The sequence below is a fragment of the Nerophis ophidion genome, linkage group LG13, assembly GCF_033978795.1.
Source record: "Nerophis ophidion isolate RoL-2023_Sa linkage group LG13, RoL_Noph_v1.0, whole genome shotgun sequence".
In the NCBI taxonomy this organism is placed as follows: Eukaryota; Metazoa; Chordata; class Actinopteri; order Syngnathiformes; family Syngnathidae; genus Nerophis; species Nerophis ophidion.
Window position 1 is genome coordinate 1,971,282 of NC_084623.1, and position 26,645 is coordinate 1,997,926.

General features: G+C 42.3%; 2 protein-coding genes across 5 annotated transcripts in view; one reads left to right on the forward strand and one right to left on the reverse strand.

Moving 5' to 3' along the window:
- Window positions 1-1,347: 1,347 nt before the first annotated feature.
- Window positions 1,348-21,670, reverse strand: wdfy2 (WD repeat and FYVE domain containing 2). Of its 3 annotated transcripts, XR_009809212.1 has the most exons (13): window positions 21,161-21,670; window positions 15,119-15,186; window positions 8,573-8,646; window positions 8,445-8,499; window positions 7,589-7,739; window positions 6,966-7,078; window positions 3,287-3,413; window positions 3,100-3,205; window positions 2,755-2,856; window positions 2,031-2,117; window positions 1,808-1,916; window positions 1,564-1,741; window positions 1,348-1,507 (listed from the first exon to the last, which is right to left on the reverse strand). XR_009809212.1 is itself a non-coding variant. In XM_061918172.1 (12 exons), exons 1-12 carry the CDS (start codon window positions 21,295-21,297, stop codon window positions 1,632-1,634), a joined length of 1,239 nt encoding a protein of 412 aa, XP_061774156.1. In that variant the 5' UTR covers window positions 21,298-21,669; the 3' UTR covers window positions 1,514-1,631. The 3 variants fall into 3 exon arrangements, 2 of the variants coding, with proteins under 2 accessions (XP_061774156.1, XP_061774157.1); XM_061918172.1 differs by lacking the exon at window positions 1,348-1,507 and having other exon boundaries at window positions 1,514-1,741; window positions 21,161-21,669; XM_061918173.1 differs by lacking the exon at window positions 1,348-1,507 and having other exon boundaries at window positions 1,549-1,741; window positions 1,987-2,117; window positions 21,161-21,662.
- A 2,971-nt stretch (window positions 21,671-24,641) lies between these two features.
- Window positions 24,642-26,645, forward strand: part of ints6 (integrator complex subunit 6) — a 43,375-nt gene continuing 41,371 nt past the window's right edge. The window contains exon 1 of one of the 2 annotated variants that reach the window (XM_061918174.1): window positions 24,642-25,096. In XM_061918174.1, the coding sequence (XP_061774158.1) occupies window positions 24,986-25,096 (111 nt within the window). In that variant the 5' untranslated portion in view covers window positions 24,642-24,985. Of the gene's footprint in view, window positions 25,097-25,954; window positions 25,965-26,645 lie in introns of those variants that run through there. The other variant, XM_061918175.1, reaches the window with a different exon arrangement.

A 26,645-nucleotide genomic window follows, 5' to 3' on the forward strand; every position in this document is an offset into this window, starting at 1 on the left:
GTTTAACCAAGGCAACTTTAACCAAGGCAAGTTTAACCAAGGCAAGTTTAACCAGGACAACTTTAACCAAGGCAAGTTTAACCAAGGCAAGTTTAACCAAGGCAAGTTTAACCAAGGCAAGTTTAACCAAGGCAAGTTTAACCAAGGCAACTTTAACCAAGGCAAGTTTAACCAAGGCAAGTTTAACCAGGATAACTTTAACCAAGGCAAGTTTAACCAGGACAACTTTAACCAAGGCAAGTTTAACCAAGGCAACTTTAACCAAGGCAAGTTTAACCAAGGCAAGTTTAACCAAGGCAAGTTTAACCAGGACAACTTTAACCAAGGCAAGTTTAACCAAGGCAACTTTAACCAAGGCAAGTTTAACCAAGGCAAGTTTAACCAGGATAACTTTAACCAAGGCAACTTTAACCAAGGCAAGTTTAACCAGGATAACTTTAACCAAGGCAAGTTTAACCAGGACAACTTTAACCAAGGCAAGTTTAACCAAGGCAAGTTTAACCAAGGCAAGTTTAACCAAGGCAAGTTTAACCAAGGCAAGTTTAACCAGGATAACTTTAACCAAGGCAAGTTTAACCAGGACAACTTTAACCAAGGCAAGTTTAACCAGGATAACTTTAACCAAGGCAAGTTTAACCAAGGCAAGTTTAACCAGGATAACTTTAACCAAAGCAAGTTTAACCAGGACAACTTTAACCAAGGCAACTTTAACCAAGGCAAGTTTAACCAAGGCAAGTTTAACCAAGGCAAGTTTAACCAGGACAACTTTAACCAAGGCAAGTTTAACCAAGGCAGGTTTAACCAAGGCAAGTTTAACCAAGGCAAGTTTAACCAAGGCAAGTTTAACCAAGGCAAGTTTAACCAGGACAACTTTAACCAAGGCAGGTTTAACCAAGGCAAGTTTAACCAAGGCAAGTTTAACCAGGACAACTTTAACCAAGGCAAGTTTAACCAAGGCAAGTTTAACCAGGACAACTTTAACCAAGGCAAGTTTAACCAGGATAACTTTAACCAAGGCAAGTTTAACCAGGATAACTTTAACCAAGGCAAGTTTAACCAGGATAACTTTAACCAAGGCAAGTTTAACCAGGACAACTTTAACCAAGGCAAGTTTAACCAGGACAACTTTAACCAAGGCAAGTTTAACCAAGGCAAGTTTAACCAAGGCAAGTTTAACCAAGGCAAGTTTAACCAGGACAACTTTAACCAAGGCAACTTTAACCAAGGCAGGTTTAACCAAGGCAAGTTTAACCAAGGCAAGTTTAACCAGGACAACTTTAACCAAGGCAAGTTTAACCAAGGCAAGTTTAACCAGGACAACTTTAACCAAGGCAAGTTTAACCAGGATAACTTTAACCAAGGCAAGTTTAACCAGGATAACTTTAACCAAGGCAAGTTTAACCAGGACAACTTTAACCAAGGCAAGTTTAACCAAGGCAAGTTTAACCAAGGCAAGTTTAACCAGGACAACTTTAACCAAGTCCTCTCATGTGCTAACCATGAAACTCACACACACACACACACACACACACACACACACACACACACACACACACACACACACACACACACACACACACACACACACACACACACACACACACACACGTTTCACTCACAGTCCGTCCACGCTATCCCTGTGGCTCCACCCCCTGTCCAGCTGGACACTTGGCGGCGTGTGGGAGGAGCTTGTGATGGGGCGGGTCTGAGCTCACGACACGACGGGGGTCATGTCCCACAGCTAGAAAGCAGCAGAGGAAGTGATGTCACAAAGGTGGGAGAGGGGGCAGGTGAGGAGGAGAGAGACCTTGATGATCTTGTCGTCGCCACAGGTGAGCAGACATCCTCCAGTGGGCTCGTAGTGCATGTGCAGCACGCCATGCTTGCTGCTGTGGAATGTGGCGGTGGGAGCGCGGCTGAAGGGCGACACAAGATGGAGACGGAGATGAGGGCGTGTGGCACACCTGGCCTACCTGGCACACTCACTCCTGGTCGCTGATGGAGGCGTGGCAGGCCTCGCACACGCGCACCTGGAACTCAAAGCCCATGAGCGGGATGGTGGAGCGCTTGGAGGAACACCTGTTGCACAGCGCCTGCCCGCACTTCCTGCAATGGTGCTGGGCACAGGGTCACATGTCAGCAAGTCACCTGTGTCGCATTTACACCATCACACCTGTGTGGCATTTACACCATCACACCTCCACCAAACACCTGTGTCGCATTTACACCATCACACCTGTGTGGCATTTACACCATCACACCTCCACCAAACACCTGTGTCGCATTTACACCATCACACCTGTGTGGCATTTACACCATCACACCTCCACCAAACACCTGTGTCGCATTTACACCATCACACCTCCACCAAACACCTGTGTCGCATTTACACCATCACACCTGTGTGGCATTTACACCATCACACCTCCACCAAACACCTGTGTGGCATTTACACCATCACACCTGTGTGGCATTTACACCATCACACCTCCACCAAACACCTGTGTGGCATGTACACCATCACACCTCCACCAAACACCTGTGTCGCATTTACACCATCACACCTGTGTGGCATTTACACCATCACACCTCCACCAAACACCTGTGTGGCATTTACACCATCACACCTCCACCAAACACCTGTGTGGCATTTACACATCCACCAAAAACTGTGTAAAAGGTGTGTACCTGCTGTGTAAAAGGTGTGTACCTGCTGTGTAAAAGGTGTGTACCTGCTGTGTAAAAGGTGTGTACCTGTCGTAAACCAATCTTCTTGCAGTCCCACATCTGCTTGAAGTTCCAGAAGAATGGCTGCTCACACTTCTGACATGAGTCACTGTCCTGCCACTCTGGAGTCTACACACACACACACACACACACACACACTAGAGTGATGTATGTTCCAGTAGTAAAGAGTGTACAAGTATTATTTGCACATCTGTATCTCAGTCTGTGTGGAATCACGTGTGTGTGTGTGTGTGTGTATCAGACACACACACACACACACACAAATGAGATCACACAGACTGAGATACAGACACACAAATGAGTACACACACACACAGAAGTGGTCCAAGAAGAGAAGAGTTGAAGACAGACCTCCTGTCTGCTGACGTCCATGTTCCAGATGACCATGGCTCCATCTGCACTGCACGACATCAACTGGCGAGTGTGTGAGGCGTAACACAAACCCTGCACCCTGTCACTGCACACACACACACACACACACACACACACAGAGAGAGAGAGAGGGATTAAGAAGAAGAGAAAAGAGGCGTGGTCTCACCTGTGTCCCTGCAGCTCGATGGCGGTGCCTTTGTGTCCCCCGATGTCCCACATGATGATGGACTTGTCTGAGCTGCCTGAGAACAACACTCTCTGGGAGGGGTCCCAGCACAGTGCTGTCACATGACCTGAACACACACACACCTCAGTGACACACCTGTGTCCACTTGGCCCCGCCCACATACCCCCACTTTGTGCTACTAACTTCTCAACTGTTTATTAGACCCCGCCTCCAACCATGTGACTCATCATAAGTAGACCCCGCCTCCAACCATGTCACTCATCATAAGTAGACCCCGCCTCCAACCATGTCACTCATCATAAGTAGACCCCGCCTCCAACCATGTCACTCATCATAAGTAGACCCCGCCTCCAACCATGTCACTCATCATAAGTAGACCCCGCCTCCAACCATGTCACTCATCATAAGTAGACCCCGCCTCCAACCATGTCACTCATCATAAGTAGAACCCGCCTCCAACCATGTCACTCATCATTAGACCCCGCCTCCAACCATGTCACTCATCATAAGTAGACCCCGCCTCCAACCATGTCACTCATCATAAGTAGACCCCGCCTCCAACCATGTCACTCATCATAAGTAGACCCCGCCTCCAACCATGTCACTCATCATAAGTAGACCCCGCCTCCAACCATGTCACTCATCATAAGTAGACCCCGCCTCCAACCATGTCACTCATCATAAGTAGACCCCGCCTCCAACCATGTCACTCATCATAAGTAGACCCCGCCTCCAACCATGTCACTCATCATAAGTAGACCCCGCCTCCAACCATGTCACTCATCATAAGTAGACCCCGCCTCCAACCATGTCACTCATCATAAGTAGACCCCGCCTCCAACCATGTCACTCATCATAAGTAGACCCCGCCTCCAACCATGTCACTCATCATAAGTAGACCCCGCCTCCAACCATGTCACTCATCATAAGTAGACCCCGCCTCCAACCATGTCACTCATCATAAGTAGACCCCGCCTCCAACCATGTCACTCATCATAAGTAGACCCCGCCTCCAACCATGTCACTCATCATAAGTAGACCCCGCCTATAGTTATAATGTATACTAGTTATGACATGATAAAGTGTTCAAATCCAATCCAGGTGTGATGCACGTACCTGTGTGACCCTTAAAGGTGGTGACGGTGTGATGCACGTACCTGTGTGACCCTTAAAGGTGGTGACGGTGTGATGCACGTACCTGTGTGACCCTTAAAGGTGGTGACGGTGTGATGCACGTACCTGTGTGACCCTTAAAGGTGGTGACGGTGTGATGCACGTACCTGTGTGACCCTTAAAGGTGGTGACGGTGTGATGCACGTACCTGTGTGACCCTTAAAGGTGGTGACGGTGTGATGCACGTACCTGTGTGACCCTTAAAGGTGGTGACGGTGTGATGCACGTACCTGTGTGACCCTTAAAGGTGGTGACGGTGTGATGCACGTACCTGTGTGACCCTTAAAGGTGGTGACGGTGTGATGCACGTACCTGTGTGACCCTTAAAGGTGGTGACGATGTGATGCACGTACCTGTGTGACCCTTAAAGGTGGTGACGATGTGATGCACGTACCTGTGTGACCCTTAAAGGTGGTGACGGTGTGATGCACGTACCTGTGTGACCCTTAAAGGTGGTGACGATGTGATGCACGTACCTGTGTGACCCTTAAAGGTGGTGACGATGTGATGCACGTACCTGTGTGACCCTTAAAGGTGGTGACGGTGTGATGCACGTACCTGTGTGACCCTTAAAGGTGGTGACGGTGTGATGCACGTACCTGTGTGACCCTTAAAGGTGGTGACGGTGTGATGCACGTACCTGTGTGACCCTTAAAGGTGGTGACGATGTGATGCACGTACCTGTGTGACCCTTAAAGGTGGTGACGATGTGATGCACGTACCTGTGTGACCCTTAAAGGTGGTGACGGTGTGATGCACGTACCTGTGTGACCCTTAAAGGTGGTGACGGTGTGATGCACGTACCTGTGTGACCCTTAAAGGTGGTGACGATGTGATGCACGTACCTGTGTGACCCTTAAAGGTGGTGACGATGTGATGCACGTACCTGTGTGACCCTTAAAGGTGGTGACGGTGTGATGCACGTACCTGTGTGACCCTTAAAGGTGGTGACGATGTGATGCACGTACCTGTGTGACCCTTAAAGGTGGTGACGGTGTGATGCACGTACCTGTGTGACCCTTAAAGGTGGTGACGGTGTGATGCACGTACCTGTGTGACCCTTAAAGGTGGTGACGGTGTGATGCACGTACCTGTGTGACCCTTAAAGGTGGTGACGGTGTGATGCACGTACCTGTGTGACCCTTAAAGGTGGTGACGGTGTGATGCACGTACCTGTGTGACCCTTAAAGGTGGTGACGGTGTGATGCACGTACCTGTGTGACCCTTAAAGGTGGTGACGGTGTGATGCACGTACCTGTGTGACCCTTAAAGGTGGTGACGGTGTGATGCACGTACCTGTGTGACCCTTAAAGGTGGTGACGGTGTGATGCACGTACCTGTGTGACCCTTAAAGGTGGTGACGGTGTGATGCACGTACCTGTGTGACCCTTAAAGGTGGTGACGGTGTGATGCACGTACCTGTGTGACCCTTAAAGGTGGTGACGATGTGATGCACGTACCTGTGTGACCCTTAAAGGTGGTGACGGTGTGATGCACGTACCTGTGTGACCCTTAAAGGTGGTGACGATGTGATGCACGTACCTGTGTGACCCTTAAAGGTGGTGACGGTGTGATGCACGTACCTGTGTGACCCTTAAAGGTGGTGACGGTGTGATGCACGTACCTGTGTGACCCTTAAAGGTGGTGACGGTGTGATGCACGTACCTGTGTGACCCTTAAAGGTGGTGACGGTGTGATGCACGTACCTGTGTGACCCTTAAAGGTGGTGACGATGTGATGCACGTACCTGTGTGACCCTTAAAGGTGGTGACGGTGTGATGCACGTACCTGTGTGACCCTTAAAGGTGGTGACGGTGTGATGCACGTACCTGTGTGACCCTTAAAGGTGGTGACGGTGTGATGCACGTACCTGTGTGACCCTTAAAGGTGGTGACGGTGTGATGCACGTACCTGTGTGACCCTTAAAGGTGGTGACGATGTGATGCACGTACCTGTGTGACCCTTAAAGGTGGTGACGGTGTGATGCACGTACCTGTGTGACCCTTAAAGGTGGTGACGATGTGATGCACGTACCTGTGTGACCCTTAAAGGTGGTGACGGTGTGATGCACGTACCTGTGTGACCCTTAAAGGTGGTGACGGTGTGATGCACGTACCTGTGTGACCCTTAAAGGTGGTGACGGTGTGATGCACGTACCTGTGTGACCCTTAAAGGTGGTGACGGTGTGATGCACGTACCTGTGTGACCCTTAAAGGTGGTGACGGTGTGATGCACGTACCTGTGTGACCCTTAAAGGTGGTGACGATGTGATGCACGTACCTGTGTGACCCTTAAAGGTGGTGACGATGTGATGCACGTACCTGTGTGACCCTTAAAGGTGGTGACGATGTGATGCACGTACCTGTGTGACCCTTAAAGGTGGTGACGATGTGATGCACGTACCTGTGTGACCTTTAAAGGTGGTGACGGTGTGATGCACGTACCTGTGTGACCCTTAAAGGTGGTGACGATGTGATGCACGTACCTGTGTGACCCTTAAAGGTGGTGACCAGGCTGCAGGTGTCCTGATCCAGCTTCAAGATGGTCACCTGACCTGAATGGTCGCCCACAAAGGCGTGTCTGGTCTCCACATCAAACCTGGGAGGAGGTCAAGGTAGGAAACTAAACTATGTCCAGCGTCCAATCACAAGCCTGGATTAATGAGATACCTTCACCTCAACTGTCCTTCCGGGACCTTCCATTACAAGGTGCTTTAAAGCAAAGTGTCAAGACAGAATAAACTCTTGACATATACGATGGAAAATGACAACAGTATATTTTTGGAAATATCTTTGTTGTCATATTTGTACACAGGCTGAGGAGGCCTCTAATTGCAATAGAAATCATCATCATCATCATCATCATCATCGTATCAATGGATACTGTACGGCAGTTACCCATGATGCAGTGTGGTAATATAATCATGATATAGCAGTTACCCATGATGCAGTGTGGTAATATAATCATGATATAGCAGTTACCCATGATGCAGTGTGGTAATATAATCATGATATAGCAGTTACCCATGATGCAGTGTGGTAATATAATCATGATATAGCAGTTACCCATGATGCAGTGTGGTAATATAATCATGATATGAAAGGATACTGTATAGCAGTTACCCATGATGCAGTGTGGTATTCCCCCAGGTGCTGGCTGCTCTCAGAACAGTGCCAGGTGAGTTTCTTGTCTTGAGCTGCACTGAGGAGCCACTCCATCTCCAGCACCAACAGCACCACCGTCACTCTACCCTGGTGGGCTACACAGCACAGCCCTCATTCATTCATCTAACATTGCCTTCATTCATTCATCTAACATTGCCTTCATTCATTCATCTAACATTGCCTTCATTCATTCATCCAACCTTGCCTTCATTCATTCATTCATCCAACCTTGCCTTCATTCATTCATTCATCCAACCTTGCCTTCATTCATCTAGTCTGCCTTTATTCCTAGAATAGAATAGAAGGTACTTTCTTGATCCCTGGGGGGAATTCAGCCCCCCCATTCATGTAATCTTGCCTTCATTTATTCATGATTAAAGTCTGCCTTCACTTCCAATTCTTCACCACCTTCATTCAGCGAGGAGAAGTGGATGATTGAACATAACTGCAGGGGTGTCCACTAAAGGGCAGCTACACAACAGCTAAGCTCTTCATTTTCCTAAAGGGAACTCCCCTCCAGGAATCAATAAAGTACTATACATCCATTTATACATGATAGGTAATAATGATTGAAGAACAGAAGGTGACATGAGTCAATAGAAACAAGTATTCTATTTACATATAACTTACACTTCCTAAGTCTGCCAGGAACAATCGAGTCTGCATCATTGGACTTACTGTGTCATCATCTGAACTTCATCAACTATTGTGACCAAAACAACTTTTCCAACATTCCACACTGGTGAACAATATTTGGATGACAAAATAGTAGTAAGTGTAAAAGGAGGAGCCTCACTCACCCTGGTAGGTGTGTGTGGCCGCCATCTTGTTGTAGTCCTCTGCCAGGACAAACTCCTGAACACACAGCAGAGTGCCTGCTGGCCACAGTTGGACACTGGAACAGACCATTGCTACTCATCTTACTCACACACACGCTGCCAGTCTCCGTGCCCACCAGCAGCCTCCTGGTCTCAGGGTTAAAGGTCATGCAGGAGCACGCGGCTGAGGCACAAGACAAGTTCATGGTTATTACAGCAAAGTGGTAGACACTTAGTCCAAAGTAACAGAGAAATACTTCAGAACTCACAAGAATACCTAGCACACACACATGAGGGCACACTCCTCGTCTGAGTCAATGCAAGTTGCAAACAGCAAGTACAACTCTTTTCAAACGTAAACAGGAAGTACAACTCTTTTCAAACATAAACAGGAAGTACAACTCTTTTCAAACGTAAACAGCAAGTACAACTCTTTTCAAACGTAAACAGCAAGTACAACTCTTTTTAAACGTAAACAGGAAGTACAACTCTTTTCAAACGTAAACAGGAAGTACAACTCTTTTCAAACGTAAACAGCAAGTACAACTCTTTTCAAACGTAAACAGGAAGTACAACTCTTTTTAAACGTAAACAGGAAGTACAACTCTTTTTAAACGTAAACAGCAAGTACAACTCTTTTTAAACGTAAACAGCAAGTACAACTCTTTTCAAACGTAAACAGGAAGTACAACTCTTTTCAAACGTAAACAGCAAGTACAACTCTTTTCAAACGTAAACAGCAAGTACAACTCTTTTCAAACGTAAACAGGAAGTACAACTCTTTTCAAACGTAAACAGCAAGTACAACTCTTTTTAAACGTAAACAGGAAGTACAACTCTTTTCAAACGTAAACAGGAAGTACAACTCTTTTCAAACGTAAACAGCAAGTACAACTCTTTTCAAACGTAAACAGCAAGTACAACTCTTTTTAAACGTAAACAGGAAGTACAACTCTTTTCAAACGTAAACAGCAAGTACAACTCTTTTCAAACGTAAACAGCAAGTACAACTCTTTTCAAACGTAAACAGCAAGTACAACTCTTTTTAAACGTAAACAGGAAGTACAACTCTTTTCAAACGTAAACAGCAAGTACAACTCTTTTCAAACGTAAACAGCAAGTACAACTCTTTTCAAATGTAAACAGCAAGTACAACTCTTTTCAAACGTAAACAGCAAGTACAACTCTTTTCAAACGTAAACAGGAAGTACAACTCTTTTTAAACGTAAACAGGAAGTACAACTCTTTTTAAACGTAAACAGCAAGTACAACTCTTTTCAAACGTAAACAGCAAGTACAACTCTTTTCAAACGTAAACAGGAAGTACAACTCTTTTTAAACGTAAACAGGAAGTACAACTCTTTTCAAACGTAAACAGCAAGTACAACTCTTTTTAAACGTAAACAGGAAGTACAACTCTTTTCAAACGTAAACAGCAAGTACAACTCTTTTCAAACGTAAACAGGAAGTACAACTCTTTTCAAACGTAAACAGGAAGTACAACTCTTTTCAAACGTAAACAGCAAGTACAACTCTTTTCAAACGTAAACAGGAAGTACAACTCTTTTCAAACGTAAACAGGAAGTACAACTCTTTTCAAACGTAAACAAGAAGTACAACTCTTTTCAAACGTAAACAGCAAGTACAACTCTTTTCAAACGTAAACAGCAAGTACAACTCTTTTCAAACGTAAACAGGAAGTACAACTCTTTTCAAACGTAAACAGGAAGTACAACTCTTTTCAAACGTAAACAGCAAGTACAACTCTTTTCAAACGTAAACAGGAAGTACAACTCTTTTCAAACGTAAACAGGAAGTACAACTCTTTTCAAACGTAAACAAGAAGTACAACTCTTTTCAAACGTAAACAGGAAGTACAATTCTTTTCAAATGTAAACAGGAAGTACAATTCTTTTCAAACGTAGACAAGAAGTACAACTCTTTTCAAACGTAAACAGGAAGTACAACTCTTTTCAAATGATTGAACATGTTGGAAAAAATTAATTTCTTTACCCAAATATTCTAAATGGAGGGCATTTGTGTTTCATTGGAGTGTTTGTAGACAAAAAGTAAAATAAATATTGATACATACTGTACATATTAGAATGAATGTATTATCCCAGTAAATACACTAATTACAGTGTTTGGAAACAATAATATAAATACATTAACGATAAATAGATGATTATTTTGTGAATTACCTTACATGTGTGAATGTTTGGACATTTACATACATACAGTGGGGCAGAAAAGTATTTAGTCAGCCAGCGATTGTGCAAGTTCTCCCACTTCAAATGATGACAGAGGTCTGTCATTTTCATCATAGGTACACTTCAACTGTGAGAGACAAAATCCAGGAATTCACATTGTAGGAATTTTAAAGAAATTATTTGTAAATTATAGTGGAAAATAAGTATTTGGTCAACCATTCGACATCCATTGCTTTCGTCCTCTCCAAGGTTCTCAAAGTCATCATTGTCACTGACGTCCCACTGGGTGTGAGTTTTCCTTGTCCTTCTGTGGGCCTACCGAGGATGTCGTAGTGGTTTGTGTTGTGGTTTGTACAGCCCTTTGAGACACTAGTGATTTAGGGCTATATAAGTAAACATTGATTGATTCAAAGCTCTCACTGATGGAAGGAGGTTTTGGCTCCAAATCTCAGGATACATGGCCCCATTCATTCTTTCCTTAACACGGATCAATCGTCCTGTCCCCTTAGCAGAAAAACAGCCCCAAAGCATGATGTTTCCACCCCCATGCTTCACAGTAGGTATGGTGTTCTTGGTTTGCAACTCAGTATTCTTCTTCCTCCAAACACCAGCAGTTGAGTTGATACCAAAATGGATACATGGATGATACAGCAGAGGATTGGGAGAATGTCATGTGGTCAGATGAAACCAAAATAGAACTTTTGGTATAAACTCAACTCGTCGTGTTTTGAGGAAAAATAATACTGAGTTGCATCCCAAGAACACCAAACCTACTGTGAAGCATGGGGGTGGAAACATCATGCTATGGGGCTGTTTTTCTGCTAAGGGGACAGGACGATTGATCCGTGTTAAGGAAAGAATGATTGGGGCCATGTATCCTGAGATTTGGAGCCAAAACCTCCTTCCATCAGTGAGAGCTTTGAATCAATCAATGTTTACTTATATAGCCCTAAATCACTAGTGTCTCAAAGGGCTGTACAAACCACAACAAAAACCACTACGACATCCTCGGTAGGCATTACACAACAGACGTTTCTCACTCCTCCTCGTCTCTCATTCTGACAGATACGGTAAACAAGCCCGCCTTCTTACATGCGTCACATACTCTCGCGAGTCTAGCCTCATAGCTCTCGCCGATCAGAGAGAGAGATGGTGCGAAACTTATCACAAATGGAGGAAGAACAATAAATGCCCGACATAAAGAGCAGGGGGTCCATCATCTGGCGGTGGTTTGGCTTCAAGTGGGAAGATATTCAGCAGACAACAGCAATATGCTGTTCAATGTATATACTATGATGATGAACCTGTGTGATGACTGTATTATGCTGATAGTATATATTTCTACCATCAATAATGTACATCATTCAATGTATATACTATGATGATGAACCTGTGTGATGACTGTATTATGCTGATAGTATATATTTCTACCATCAATCGATTAACGTGGACCTCGACTTAAACAAGTTGAAAAACTTACTCGGGTGTTACCATTTAGTGGTCAATTGTAGAGAATATGCACTGTACTGTGCAATCTACTAAAAGTCTCAATCAATCAATGCAAAGTATGCAGCAGAAGTGTTACTACAAAAAGGTAGCAACACTATTCATTTGTTCTTTCATTTAAAAAGTCACCCGTGAGAGAATGAAGAGTATTTAATAAATACACTTTTGGTCAATTGACTTAGTTGTGATTTCCCTCTCTGCATGAAAGTTTAAAATGTGCATATATGAATGCAGTATGAAGAAGAATGTTTGAATGTAGACACATAGAATCATCATACTGCTGTCATTATATGCATCAAGTCTTCATTCAAGGCCAAGGCAAAATATATACATCGTATATCGCAATATGGCATAGAAATATTGCGATATTAATAAAAGCCAATATCGCCCAGCCCTAATATAAATATATATATCAGCTACAATCGGGCGGAAGTCAGGGTACACCCTGGACAAGTCGCCACCTCATCGCAGGGCCAACACAGATAGACAGACAACATTCACACACCAGGGCCAATTTAGTGTTCCCAATCAACCTATCCCCAGGTGCATGTCTTTGGAGGTGGGAGGAAGCCGGAGTACCCGGAGGGAACCCACGCAGTCACGGGGAGAACATGCAAACTCCACACGGAAAGAACCCGAGCCTGGGATTGAACCCAGGACTGCAGGACCTTCGTATTGTGAGGAAGACGCACTAACCCCTCTACCAACGTGCTACAATATATATATATATATATATATATATATATACATACATATATATATATATACACATTAGGGCTGCAACAACTAATCGATTAAAATCGATTGTAAAAATAGTCGGCGATTAATTTAGTCATCGATTCGTTAGATGTATGCAATGCGCATGGGCGGAGGCTTTCCCCTCCCCGCCCCCCCTAAACCATTATTTATAAACTGCAACATCTACAAAGAGCTAAAAACAATAATCTCATGTGGTGGCAGTGAGCCAGCCAATGATGTGTCATGTGCACGCCGTCTCTTTTGTGGTAACGTTTGAAAAATGGCGGAGGGAAACAGTACGGATAGTTGAGGGGTGAAAGATCTCGAGGTTACTGCTTCAATGGAGAAAAGTCTACGACATAAGTCGTCCAAAGTGTCGGAACACTTGACTTGAAAGACTTCAAAGAAGACATTTCCTGCACGGAAGGACAACATTGCTTCAGCAGCACCGGAAGAAAAGCCATGGATGAAGAGAACTCACGCCACGTAACTTTTTAAAGTCCACAGTCTGAGTACATTCATCCGTTGTCCATCTTTGTGTCTTTTTAAGCTTTTGTTAACCAGGAGATTTTTTTTTAAGCAGCGCTGCAGCAACTGTTGTGTATGAACTTTCAGAGTGTTAGGAACTTTTTGGATAGTGCGGTGACTTCATTTTCTTTGTTGTTTTGAGTCGCAACAGGCAGTCATTCATAAGTTCAGCTTTTTTTGTCAGTAACTTTAACGTTCTGTCTTTGTTGCAACGCTGTGCTGATAATGTGTCTCCGGCACATTTGACTCCGTTTTGAGAGAGAAAACGCAGGTATAAATTGTAACGGACAGAAATATCTCAGGTTGGTTTCATAATGGATTAATGTAGCCGGGCCTAATAAAGCTATATAAATCTATTTAGACTTGAGTGACGCTTTAGTATAACTAAACGTTATGAAGGTGCTGGAATATTTCATGCTATTATTCACAGGCAGCTTAAAGTGAATCCTTTATTATTCACAACAGAAACATGTACTATATCTGATCCAGTTTTGATCTGATAAGTTACATTTCTGTGTTGTTATTGGTGTATTCTGCAACTCCAATGTCCATTTATTTAATTTAGCTGTTTTTTTAATGTGGTGGCGTATTTGTCTCTTACGTCAGAAATGATTAATGAAATCAACTGGGTGTGTATTGAGTTACATGTAAAAGATGCTACTATGTACCTTCATAATATGGTTTCTCTCATTTTAGAAAGAAACAAGGCAGCATTAGAGACTTGGTACAAAGGAAGGTGTGCACACCACAGCAAGCGGCTGCATTGACCGATGCTATCCTGTAAATGTTGCTAACTGACATGAGGCCACTATCAATGGTGGAGGATGAAGGTTTTAGACAAATGATTCACGTCCTCAACCCTGGTTACACTCTTCCCTCGAGGAACCATTTTACCAAACTGATGGAGAGGAAGTACGAGCGGACATTCCATCCAGTGTAGACTGACATAAAAGCCACCCAGAGCAACATTTCTCTTACTACTGATGTGTGGACAAGTGTAGCCTACCTTGGCAATACATGCCACTACATTGGAGAGGAATGGAACATGAAGTCAATCTGCCTTACGACCACACCACTAGAGGACAGGCATTCAGCATCCAACATTGCAGAATGGTTGGAATAGTAGTAGCCAGGTTTGAAATTCCCCTGTTGTGCAGGCAATGGTGCACTTTATAAAAAAAAAATACATTTTTGTAACACTTGCCTTGTTTTATTTGGCAAGTCGAAAGGACATGATGCCAGAACAATTTCCCTTGTGGATCATTAAAGTTTGTCTAAGTCTAAGTATGCTGTTTTTTTACAATAAAGTATTGGAAAGGATAGAAATGTAGTTGGTCTCTTTTATCCCATTATTAATCGATTATCGAAGTAATAATCGACGGATTAATCGATTATCAAATCAATCGTTAGTTGCAGCCCTAATACACATCCATACATATATACATACATATATATATATATATATAATTATTATATGTATAAATGATATATATATATATGTATATTATATATATATATATTTAAATAATTATTATATCAATATATATATTATCGTTATTACAGCTGATGAGCGGTGACATCTTTTGGTGGAGTGCTGTGCTGGAAGTCATGTTGCACATCCTTGCAGTGCAACATGAGTGCCATGCCTACTTGGTGGACAAGGAGAGGACTCACATGGCATGGTGTGGTAGATACTGGGCCAGTACTGGCCGCTGTCCCGCTTCAGCCAAACACGGATGGTCCTGGGAGATTGCAAAATAACTTTTAGTCATGAAATCCAACAGTGCAGCCAGTCCCCCACTCTGTGGGTGCAACTCTGCTGTCAAATAAATTAAAGTGCTCAGAGGCTGAGAGACACGCACAGAGTGAACCCTCTTGTGTCCACCTTCAACACCACACAGCAAGACAAGGAACACACACACACCATTTCTCTGAAGCATCAAGTTGACTTCAACAATTGAAGTCAACTCATGTAAGTGTGTTAACTAACTAATAATGGTAGTACATGTACGTTGTAGTGTAGTGGTTACAATGGTAGTACATGTACGTTGTAGTGTAGTGGTTACAATGGTAGTACATGTACGTTGTAGTGTAGTGGTTACAATGGTAGTACATGTACGTTGTAGTGTAGTGGTTACAACGGTAGTACATGTACGTTGTAGTGTAGTGGTTACAACGGTAGTACATGTACGTTGTAGTGTAGTGGTTACAACGGTAGTACATGTACGTTGTAGTGTAGTGGTTACAACGGTAGTACATGTACGTTGTAGTGTAGTGGTTACAATGGTAGTACATGTACGTTGTAGTGTAGTGGTTACAATGGTAGTACATGTACGTTGTAGTGTAGTGGTTACAATGGTAGTACATGTACGTTGTAGTGTAGTGGTTACAACGGTAGTACATGTACGTTGTAGTGTAGTGGTTACAACGGTAGTACATGTACGTTGTAGTGTAGTGGTTACAATGGTAGTACATGTACGTTGTAGTGTAGTGGTTACAATGGTAGTACATGTACGTTGTAGTGTAGTGGTTACAACGGTAGTACATGTACGTTGTAGTGTAGTGGTTACAACGGTAGTACATGTACGTTGTAGTGTAGTGGTTACAACGGTAGTACATGTACGTTGTAGTGTAGTGGTTACAACGGTAGTACATGTACGTTGTAGTGTAGTGGTTACAACGGTAGTACATGTACGTTGTAGTGTAGTGGTTACAACGGTAGTACATGTACGTTGTAGTGTAGTGGTTACAACGGTAGTACATGTACGTTGTAGTGTAGTGGTTACAACGGTAGTACATGTACGTTGTAGTGTAGTGGTTACAATGGTAGTACATGTACGTTGTAGTGTAGTGGTTACAATGGTAGTACATGTACGTTGTAGTGTAGTGGTTACAATGGTAGTACATGTACGTTGTAGTGTAGTGGTTACAATGGTAGTACATGTACGTTGTAGTGTAGTGGTTACAATGGTAGTACATGTACGTTGTAGTGTAGTGGTTACAATGGTAGTACATGTACGTTGTATTGTAGTGGTTACAATGGTAGTACATGTACGTTGTAGTGTAGTGGTTACAACGGTAGTACATGTACGTTGTAGTGTAGTGGTTACAACGGTAGTAAATGTACGTTGTAGTGGTTGTAATGGTATTACATGTACATAGTAGTGGTTGTAACGGTAGTACATGTACATTGTAGTGGTTGTAATGGTAGTACATGTACATTGTAGTGGTTGTAATGGTAGTACATGTACAGTGTAGTGGTTGTAATGGTAGTACATGTACAGTGTAGTGGTTGTAATGGTAGTACATGTACATTGTAGTGGTTGTAATGGTAGTACATGTACATTGTAGTGGTTGTAATGGTAGTACATGTACATTGTAGTGGTTGTAATGGTAGTACATGTACATTGTAGTGGTTGTAATGGTAGTACATGTACATTGTAGTGGTTGTAATGGTAGTACATGTACATTGTAGTGGTTGTAATGGTAGTACATGTACATTGTAGTGGTTGTAATGGTAGTACATGTACGTTGTAGTGTAGTGGTTACAATGGTAGTACATGTACGTTGTAGTGTAGTGGTTACAATGGTAGTACATGTACGTTGTAGTGTAGTGGTTACAATGGTAGTACATGTACGTTGTAGTGTAGTGGTTACAATGGTAGTACATGTACGTTGTAGTGTAGTGGTTACAACGGTAGTACATGTACGTTGTAGTGTAGTGGTTACAACGGTAGTACATGTACGTTGTAGTGTAGTGGTTACAACGGTAGTACATGTACGTTGTAGTGGTTGTAATGGTAGTACATGTACATAGTAGTGGTTGTAACGGTAGTACATGTACATTGTAGTGGTTGTAATGGTAGTACATGTACATTGTAGTGGTTGTAATGGTAGTACATGTACAGTGTAGTGGTTGTAATGGTAGTACATGTACAGTGTAGTGGTTGTAATGGTAGTACATGTACATTGTAGTGGTTGTAATGGTAGTACATGTACATTGTAGTGGTTGTAATGGTAGTACATGTACATTGTAGTGGTTGTAATGGTAGTACATGTACATTGTAGTGGTTGTAATGGTAGTACATGTACATTGTAGTGGTTGTAATGGTAGTACATGTACATTGTAGTAGTTGTAATGGTAGTACATGTACATTGTAGTGGTTGTAATGGTAGTACATGTACATTGTAGTGGTTGTAATGGTAGTACATGTACATTGTAGTGGTTGTAATGGTAGTACATGTACATTGTAGTGGTTGTAATGGTAGTACATGTACATTGTAGTGGTTGTAATGGTAGTACATGTACATTGTAGTGGTTGTAATGGTAGTACATGTACATAGTAGTGGTTGTAATGGTAGTACATGTACATTGTAGTGGTTGTAATGGTAGTACATGTACATTGTAGTGGTAGTACATGTACATTGTAGTGGTTGTAATGGTAGTACATGTACATTGTAGTGGTTGTAATGGTAGTACATGTACATTGTAGTGGTAGTACATGTACATTGTAGTGGTAGTACATGTACATTGTAGTGGTTGTAATGGTAGTACATGTACATAGTAGTGGTTGTAATGGTAGTACATGTACATTGTAGTGGTTGTAATGGTAGTACATGTACATTGTAGTGGTAGTACATGTACATTGTAGTGGTAGTACATGTACATAGTAGTGGTTGTAACGGTAGTACATGTACATTGTAGTGGTTGTAATGGTAGTACATGTACATTGTAGTGGTTGTAATGGTAGTACATGTACAGTGTAGTGGTTGTAATGGTAGTACATGTACAGTGTAGTGGTTGTAATGGTAGTACATGTACATTGTAGTGGTTGTAATGGTAGTACATGTACATTGTAGTGGTTGTAATGGTAGTACATGTACATTGTAGTGGTTGTAATGGTAGTACATGTACATTGTAGTGGTTGTAATGGTAGTACATGTACATTGTAGTGGTTGTAATGGTAGTACATGTACATTGTAGTGGTTGTAATGGTAGTACATGTACATTGTAGTGGTTGTAATGGTAGTACATGTACGTTGTAGTGTAGTGGTTACAATGGTAGTACATGTACGTTGTAGTGTAGTGGTTACAATGGTAGTACATGTACGTTGTAGTGTAGTGGTTACAATGGTAGTACATGTACGTTGTAGTGTAGTGGTTACAATGGTAGTACATGTACGTTGTAGTGTAGTGGTTACAACGGTAGTACATGTACGTTGTAGTGTAGTGGTTACAACGGTAGTACATGTACGTTGTAGTGGTTGTAATGGTAGTACATGTACATAGTAGTGGTTGTAACGGTAGTACATGTACATTGTAGTGGTTGTAATGGTAGTACATGTACATTGTAGTGGTTGTAATGGTAGTACATGTACAGTGTAGTGGTTGTAATGGTAGTACATGTACAGTGTAGTGGTTGTAATGGTAGTACATGTACAGTGTAGTGGTTGTAATGGTAGTACATGTACATTGTAGTGGTTGTAATGGTAGTACATGTACATTGTAGTGGTTGTAATGGTAGTACATGTACATTGTAGTGGTTGTAATGGTAGTACATGTACATTGTAGTGGTTGTAATGGTAGTACATGTACATTGTAGTGGTTGTAATGGTAGTACATGTACATTGTAGTAGTTGTAATGGTAGTACATGTACATTGTAGTGGTTGTAATGGTAGTACATGTACATTGTAGTGGTTGTAATGGTAGTACATGTACATTGTAGTGGTTGTAATGGTAGTACATGTACATTGTAGTGGTTGTAATGGTAGTACATGTACATTGTAGTGGTTGTAATGGTAGTACATGTACATTGTAGTGGTTGTAATGGTAGTACATGTACATAGTAGTGGTTGTAATGGTAGTACATGTACATTGTAGTGGTTGTAATGGTAGTACATGTACATTGTAGTGGTAGTACATGTACATTGTAGTGGTTGTAATGGTAGTACATGTACATTGTAGTGGTTGTAATGGTAGTACATGTACATTGTAGTGGTAGTACATGTACATTGTAGTGGTAGTACATGTACATTGTAGTGGTTGTAATGGTAGTACATGTACATAGTAGTGGTTGTAATGGTAGTACATGTACATTGTAGTGGTTGTAATGGTAGTACATGTACATTGTAGTGGTAGTACATGTACATTGTAGTGGTTGTAATGGTAGTACATGTACATAGTAGTGGTTGTAATGGTAGTACATGTACATTGTAGTGGTTGTAATGGTAGTACATGTACATTGTAGTGGTAGTACATGTACATTGTAGTGGTAGTACATGTACATTGTAATGGTAGTACATGTACATTGTAGTGGTTGTAATGGTAGTACATGTACATAGTAGTGGTTGTAATGGTAGTACATGTACATAGTAGTGGTTGTAATGGTAGTACATGTACATTGTAGTGGTTGTAATGGTAGTACATGTACATTGTAGTGGTTGTAATGGTAGTACATGTACATTGTAGTGGTAGTACATGTACATTGTAGTGGTTGTAATGGTAGTACATGTACATTGTAGTGGTTGTAATGGTAGTACATGTACATTGTAGTGGTTGTAATGGTAGTACATGTACATTGTAGTGGTAGTACATGTACATTGTAGTGGTTGTAATGGTAGTACATGTACATTGTAGTGGTAGTACATGTACATTGTAGTGGTAGTACATGTACATTGTAGTGGTTGTAATGGTAGTACATGTACATTGTAGTGGTTGTAATGGTAGTACATGTACATTGTAGTGGTAGTACATGTACATTGTAATGGTAGTACATGTACATTGTAGTGGTTGTAATGGTAGTACATGTACATTGTAGTGGTTGTAATGGTAGTACATGTACATTGTAGTGGTTGTAATGGTAGTACATGTACATTGTAGTGGTTGTAATGGTAGTACATGTACATTGTAGTGGTTGTAATGGTAGTACATGTACATTGTAGTGGTTGTAATGGTAGTACATGTACATTGTAGTGGTTGTAATGGTAGTACATGTACATTGTAGTGGTAGTACATGTACATTGTAATGGTAGTACATGTACATAGTAGTGGTTGTACATGTACATTGTAGTGGTTGTAATGGTAGTACATGTACATTGTAGTGGTTGTAATGGTAGTACATGTACATTGTAGTGGTTGTAATGGTAGTACATGTACATTGTAGTGGTAGTACATGTACATTGTAGTGGTTGTAATGGTAGTACATGTACATTGTAGTGGTTGTACATGTACATTGTAGTGGTTGTAATGGTAGTACATGTACATTGTAGTGGTAGTACATGTACATTGTAGTGGTTGTAATGGTAGTACATGTACATTGTAGTGGTTGTAATGGTAGTACATGTACATTGTAGTGGTTGTACATGTACATTGTAGTGGTTGTAATGGTAGTACATGTACATTGTAGTGGTTGTAATGGTAGTACATGTACATTGTAGTGGTTGTAATGGTAGTACATGTACATTGTAGTGGTAGTACATGTACATTGTAGTGGTAGTACATGTACATTGTAATGGTAGTACATGTACATTGTAGTGGTTGTAATGGTAGTACATGTACATTGTAGTGGTTGTAATGGTAGTACATGTACATTGTAGTGGTAGTACATGTACATAGTAGTTATAGCTGGTCAACGCTGAAGCTAGCTCCGTTAGCATGGTGCACTAATTAGCATGTTAGCTGTCAGGTGAACAGGAAGTTTCCATCCAGGTCTCACCTGTCCTCAGAGACGCTGATGACGCCATCTTCTTTGGGGATGATGACCGCCGCGCTCACCACATCCTGGAAAGCCTCGATCTTGCTCAGCAAACATGGCTTCCGGACCTGCGCTCGCGGCTCCATGTCGGCCGCCATGCCGCGGCTGGCTGGCTCCGAGGTCCGCCTTCTGAGCCCTAAGGCGGGAGAAAGAGGTGGGAGACGTCCCCGGCGACGGCGTCAGTCGGACAGGTGTCACTCGGACAGGTGTCACTGGCTGCTGTCAGCTGACGTATGACGCTACCAGCTTGGACAAGCACTTCCGGTCGCCAAAATAAAACTTCCTGTCTCATAAAATAAAGCCGTCACGGCCGTGTTAAATTCTTCGAACATTCTTTCATTTTCCTTCACCTCACTCCAAGTTATTTTCCCAGTTTGTGTAGCCAGTGTTAGCTTTAAAGCTAACACCTATTTATTTTACTTATAACCCTAACCCTACTTCACAACTGCTGCCCATCTCCGACACGGGAGTTAACATTAAACCAAACGGAATAACCCAAAGGAAAAAATAAATACTGACAATCATATTTTTGATCACCTTTGAATCGACTTTTAAAAGATATTTGACATTCAAACAGGAAAGGGATATTACACGTTGTTTGAACACGCAAACAGGATATCCGGTTACACTTTTTTTTCTGACTTTCACAAAAAAAAGCGCCACCGGAAGCGTAGTGAATTATATTTACATAGCGTTTTTTCTCTAGTGACTCAAAGCGCTTTACATATTGAAACCCAATATGTGTGGGTGGCACTGGGAGCAGGTGGGTCAAGTGTCTTGCCCAAGGACACAACGGCAGTGACTAGGATGGCGGAAGCGGGGATCAAACCTGCAACCCTCAAGTTGCTGGCACGGTTGATTTACCAAATGAGCTATACCACCCCAAAGTGGGGGCCAACATTGATTCGACGTCCTTCTTTTTCTTTTGTTGACATAAATTCTGACAGAACTAATTTCAGGTTTGTTTCAGACATCAAAAGTAGGATGATAACAAAGTGTGTGGTTGCACATTTTTGGCAATTTCAGACAAAAAGATTGATTGATTGATTGATTGATTGAAACTTTTAAATTAGAAGATTGCACAGTACAGTACATATTCCGTACACCTGACCACTAAATGGTAACACCCCAATAAGTTTTTCAACTTGTTTAAGTCGGGGTCCACCTTCATCAATTCATAGAGATGAACAGAAAGAGTAAGAAAGTCATTAATTAGATATGTTTTGATACACATCTCATATTTCATTTGAGTTTAAATCGACTTTAAAATGATCTGTTGACAATAAAAAAGGAAAAGGATATTCCATGGTGTTTGGACACACTAACAGGATATCTAGTTACATTTGTTTTTAAATTTCACAGTGGGGGAAATATTAATTACATGTCCTTTTTTGATTTCTAAATCATATAAATGTATTATACTTCTGTAAGAATTAATTTCAGGTTTGTTTGATACATCTAACTTAGGATAATAACAAACTGGATATCCAGTTACAATTTTTTCTAAATGACACAATAAAAACGCAACAGGAAGTTGGTAAAAATATTCATGATTTCTGAATTGTGTTAAAGTAATATTACTGCTGTAATGACTAATTTCAGATGATAACAAATGGGATATCCAGTTTCATTTTTTTGTAAATTTCAGATTAAAAGATGAAAACCATTAATAACATATTTTGATACACGTCTCTTGCTTCATTGGAATTTAAATCGATATTTAAAATGATCTGTTGGCATTCAAATTAAAAGTACAACAAGAAGTGTGTGAAATATTAACTATATGTGTTTTTTTTTTATTTCTGAATTGTGTTAAAGTAAGGTCTTTGCTGAAGAGTTTAATTTCAAGTTCGTCTGATGCATCAAAAGTAGGATAATAACAAACATGGTATCCGGTTTTACTTTTTTCAGATTAAAAGATGAACAGGAAGTGTAAGAAAAACATTAATCCGATATGTCTCGGCATTGTTGTTTTAGCGTCAAAGTGATAGGACTGCAGCGATGATTAATCAATCAATCAATCAATGTTTATTGATATAGCCCTAAATCACAAGTGTTTCAAAGGGCTGCACAAACCACAACAACATCCTCGGTACAGAGCCCACATGAGGGCAAGGAAAAACTCACACCCAGTGGGTGTTAACTTCAGGTGTGTTTCGTACTGAAATGATGATGAATTGCAAGTGACTATATTGTGTCACGAATTGGAACTTTGATTGATTGATTGATTGATACTTGTATTAGTAGATTGCACAGTACAGTACATATTATTAGTAGATTGCACAGTACAGTACATATTATTAGTAGATTGCACAGTACAGTACATATTCCGTACAATTGACCACTAAATGGTAACACCCCAATAAGTTTTTCAACTTGTTTAAGTCGGGGTCCACGTTAATCAATTCATGGTAACTAATTGCAAAGACTGATTCTTCAGCGTGTGCACCTTTCATTTGCACACACCACGTAGGATATGTTCCTAAACTATTACAAGTGGACTCAATAACAACTTCCGCCTCTTCATAATCAGGACACTTTCCGCTGCTTTTGTTGCAGGAGTGCTTGTTTTCCCAGCAGCCGCATTAAGAAGTGTATTGCACAAGCTGGCTTGCCATGACACTCGGAGTAGATGAGAAGCAAAGAGTAAGCAGCTAATGACGCCATCAAAGTGTCCGAGATCAGATGTCTGCAGGGTGTGTGAGGGAACATGGCAATTCCTGAGCGACTGTTCAGCGAAACCAGTTTCGGCTTTCACGTAATCGTCTTTTTTGAAGCCTTCGCGTCAAATGTAAGCTGCCTGGGACCTATTTGAAAGTGGAGCAGGTCGTGTTATGGGTTAATGTGTCCCCATATTGTCTGGAGTTGTTGTCAAGTCTTGACCAAGTACAAGTGATCACGACAAATGAGCAAAACAGGCGCTATCGAAGTGCGCCACAAACAAATATATAGAAATAAAGATCATATATGTAGACGTAAACACTGTCGGCTTTCTCCGAAGCGAGCATGCGCAGGGTGGAGAGCTGCTTTTCAATGATTTGGATATGGTAATGAGTTTCAGCAGAGGGGCCAATTGGGGCGCGGCGCTCTGAGTAGGCGTGGCCCGGCGCCAGGCTTTTAGCAAAAGAGTTTGCGGCTGCTGAGCCCACGTGACGTGGAAAGTGCCCTGAGTAGGCGTGGCCTCAGCAAAAGAGTGTGCGGCTGCTGAGCCCACGTGACGTGGAAAGTGCCCTGAGTAGGCGTGGCCTCAGCAAAAGAGTGTGCGGCTGCTGAGCCCACGTGACGTGGAAAGTGCCCTGAGTAGGCGTGGCCTCAGCAAAAGAGTGTGCGGCTGCTGAGCCCACGTGACGTGGAAAGTGCCCTGAGTAGGCGTGGCCTCAGCAAAAGAGTGTGCGGCTGCTGAGCCCACGTGACGTGGAAAGTGCCCTGAGTAGGCGTGGCCTCAGCAAAAGAGTGTGCGGCTGCTGAGCTCGGCCAGTGTCGGAAGAAGCAGCCACGCGCACTTTGTCGCCATGAAACTTAAACTATTGACTCCATATTCGAGCCAGTACCTCTAAAAGCCCTCGTCAATTCATGAGCCGCCCCTCGGCTGTGTGTTCGTCAGGCCGGCAGAGGCCTCGCCACTCATTATTACACTTTTTTGGGGGGGAAAGAATGCGCGAGACAGACAGTTAGCCGGCTAGCTAGCTAGCTGGCTGGCTAGCTAGCTAGCTAGCCGAGGTGACACAGGAGAACAAAAGATTTTTTTGTAGTTTCCACTGTCATTAAGTCCATGTTAGCACCGCCATGCCCGTCTTACTCTTCCTGCTAGACACCTCCGCCTCCATGAACCAGCGCAGCTACCTGGGCACCAGCTATCTGGACGTAGCTAAAGGCGCTGTTGAGACTTTTATGAAGGTACCGTAAACACGCTGAGACTTGTATCAAGGTACCGTAAACACGCTGAGACTTTTATCAAGGTACCGTAAGCACGCTGAGACTTGTATCAAGGTACTGTAAACACGCTGAGACTTTTATCAAGGTACCGTAAACACGCTGAGACTTTTATCAAGGTACTGTAAACACGCTGAGACTTTTATCAAGGTACCGTAAACACGCTGAGACTTTTATCAAGGTACCGTAAACACGCTGAGACTTTTATCAAGGTACCGTAAACACGCTGAGACTTTTATCAAGGTACCGTAAACACGCTGAGACTTGTATCAAGGTACCGTAAACACGCTGAGACTTTTATCAAGGTACCGTAAGCACGCTGAGACTTGTATCAAGGTACTGTAAACACGCTGAGACTTTTATCAAGGTACCGTAAACACGCTGAGACTTTTATCAAGGTACTGTAAACACGCTGAGACTTTTATCAAGGTACCGTAAACACGCTGAGACTTTTATCAAGGTACCGTAAACACGCTGAGACTTTTATCAAGGTACCGTGAGCACGCTGAGACTCTTATCAAGGTACCGTAAACACGCTGAGACTTTTATGAAGGTACCGTAAGCACGCTGAGACTTTTATCAAGGTACCGTAAACACGCTGAGACTTTTATCAAGGTACTGTAAACACGCTGAGACATTTATCAAGGTACTGTAAACACGCTGAGACTTTTATCAAGGTACTGTAAACACGCTGAGACTTTTATCAAGGTACCGTAAGCACGCTGAGACTTTTATCAAGGTACTGTAAACACGCTGAGACTTTTATCAAGGTACTGTAAACACGCTGAGACTTTTATCAAGGTACCGTAAACACACTGAGACTTTTATGAAGGTACCGTAAGCACGCTGAGACTTTTATCAAGGTACCGTAAACACGCTGAGACTTTTATCAAGGTACCGTAAACACGCTGAGACTTGTATCAAGGTACTGTAAACACGCTGAGACTTTTATCAAGGTACTGTAAACACGCTGAGACTTTTATCAAGGTGCCGTAAACACGCTGAGACTTTTATCAAGGTACTGTAAACACGCTGAGACTTTTATCAAGGTACTGTAAGCACGCTGAGACTTTTATCAAGGTACCGTAAACACGCTGAGACTTTTATCAAGGTACTGTAAACACGCTGAGACTTTTATCAAGGTACTGTAAGCACGCTGAGACTTTTATCAAGGTACTGTAAGCACGCTGAGACTTTTATCAAGGTACTGTAAGCACGCTGAGACTTTTATCAAGGTACCGTGAGCACGCTGAGACTCTTATCAAGGTACTGTAAACCCACTGAGACTTTTATCAAGGTACTGTAAGCACGCTGAGACTTTTATCAAGGTACTGTAAACCCACTGAGACTTTTATCAAGGTACCGTAAACACGCTGAGACTTTTATCAAGGTACCGTAAACACGCTGAGACTTTTATCAAGGTACCGTGAGCACGCTGAGACTCTTATCAAGGTACTGTAAACCCACTGAGACTTTTATCAAGGTACTGTAAACCCACTGAGACTTTTATCAA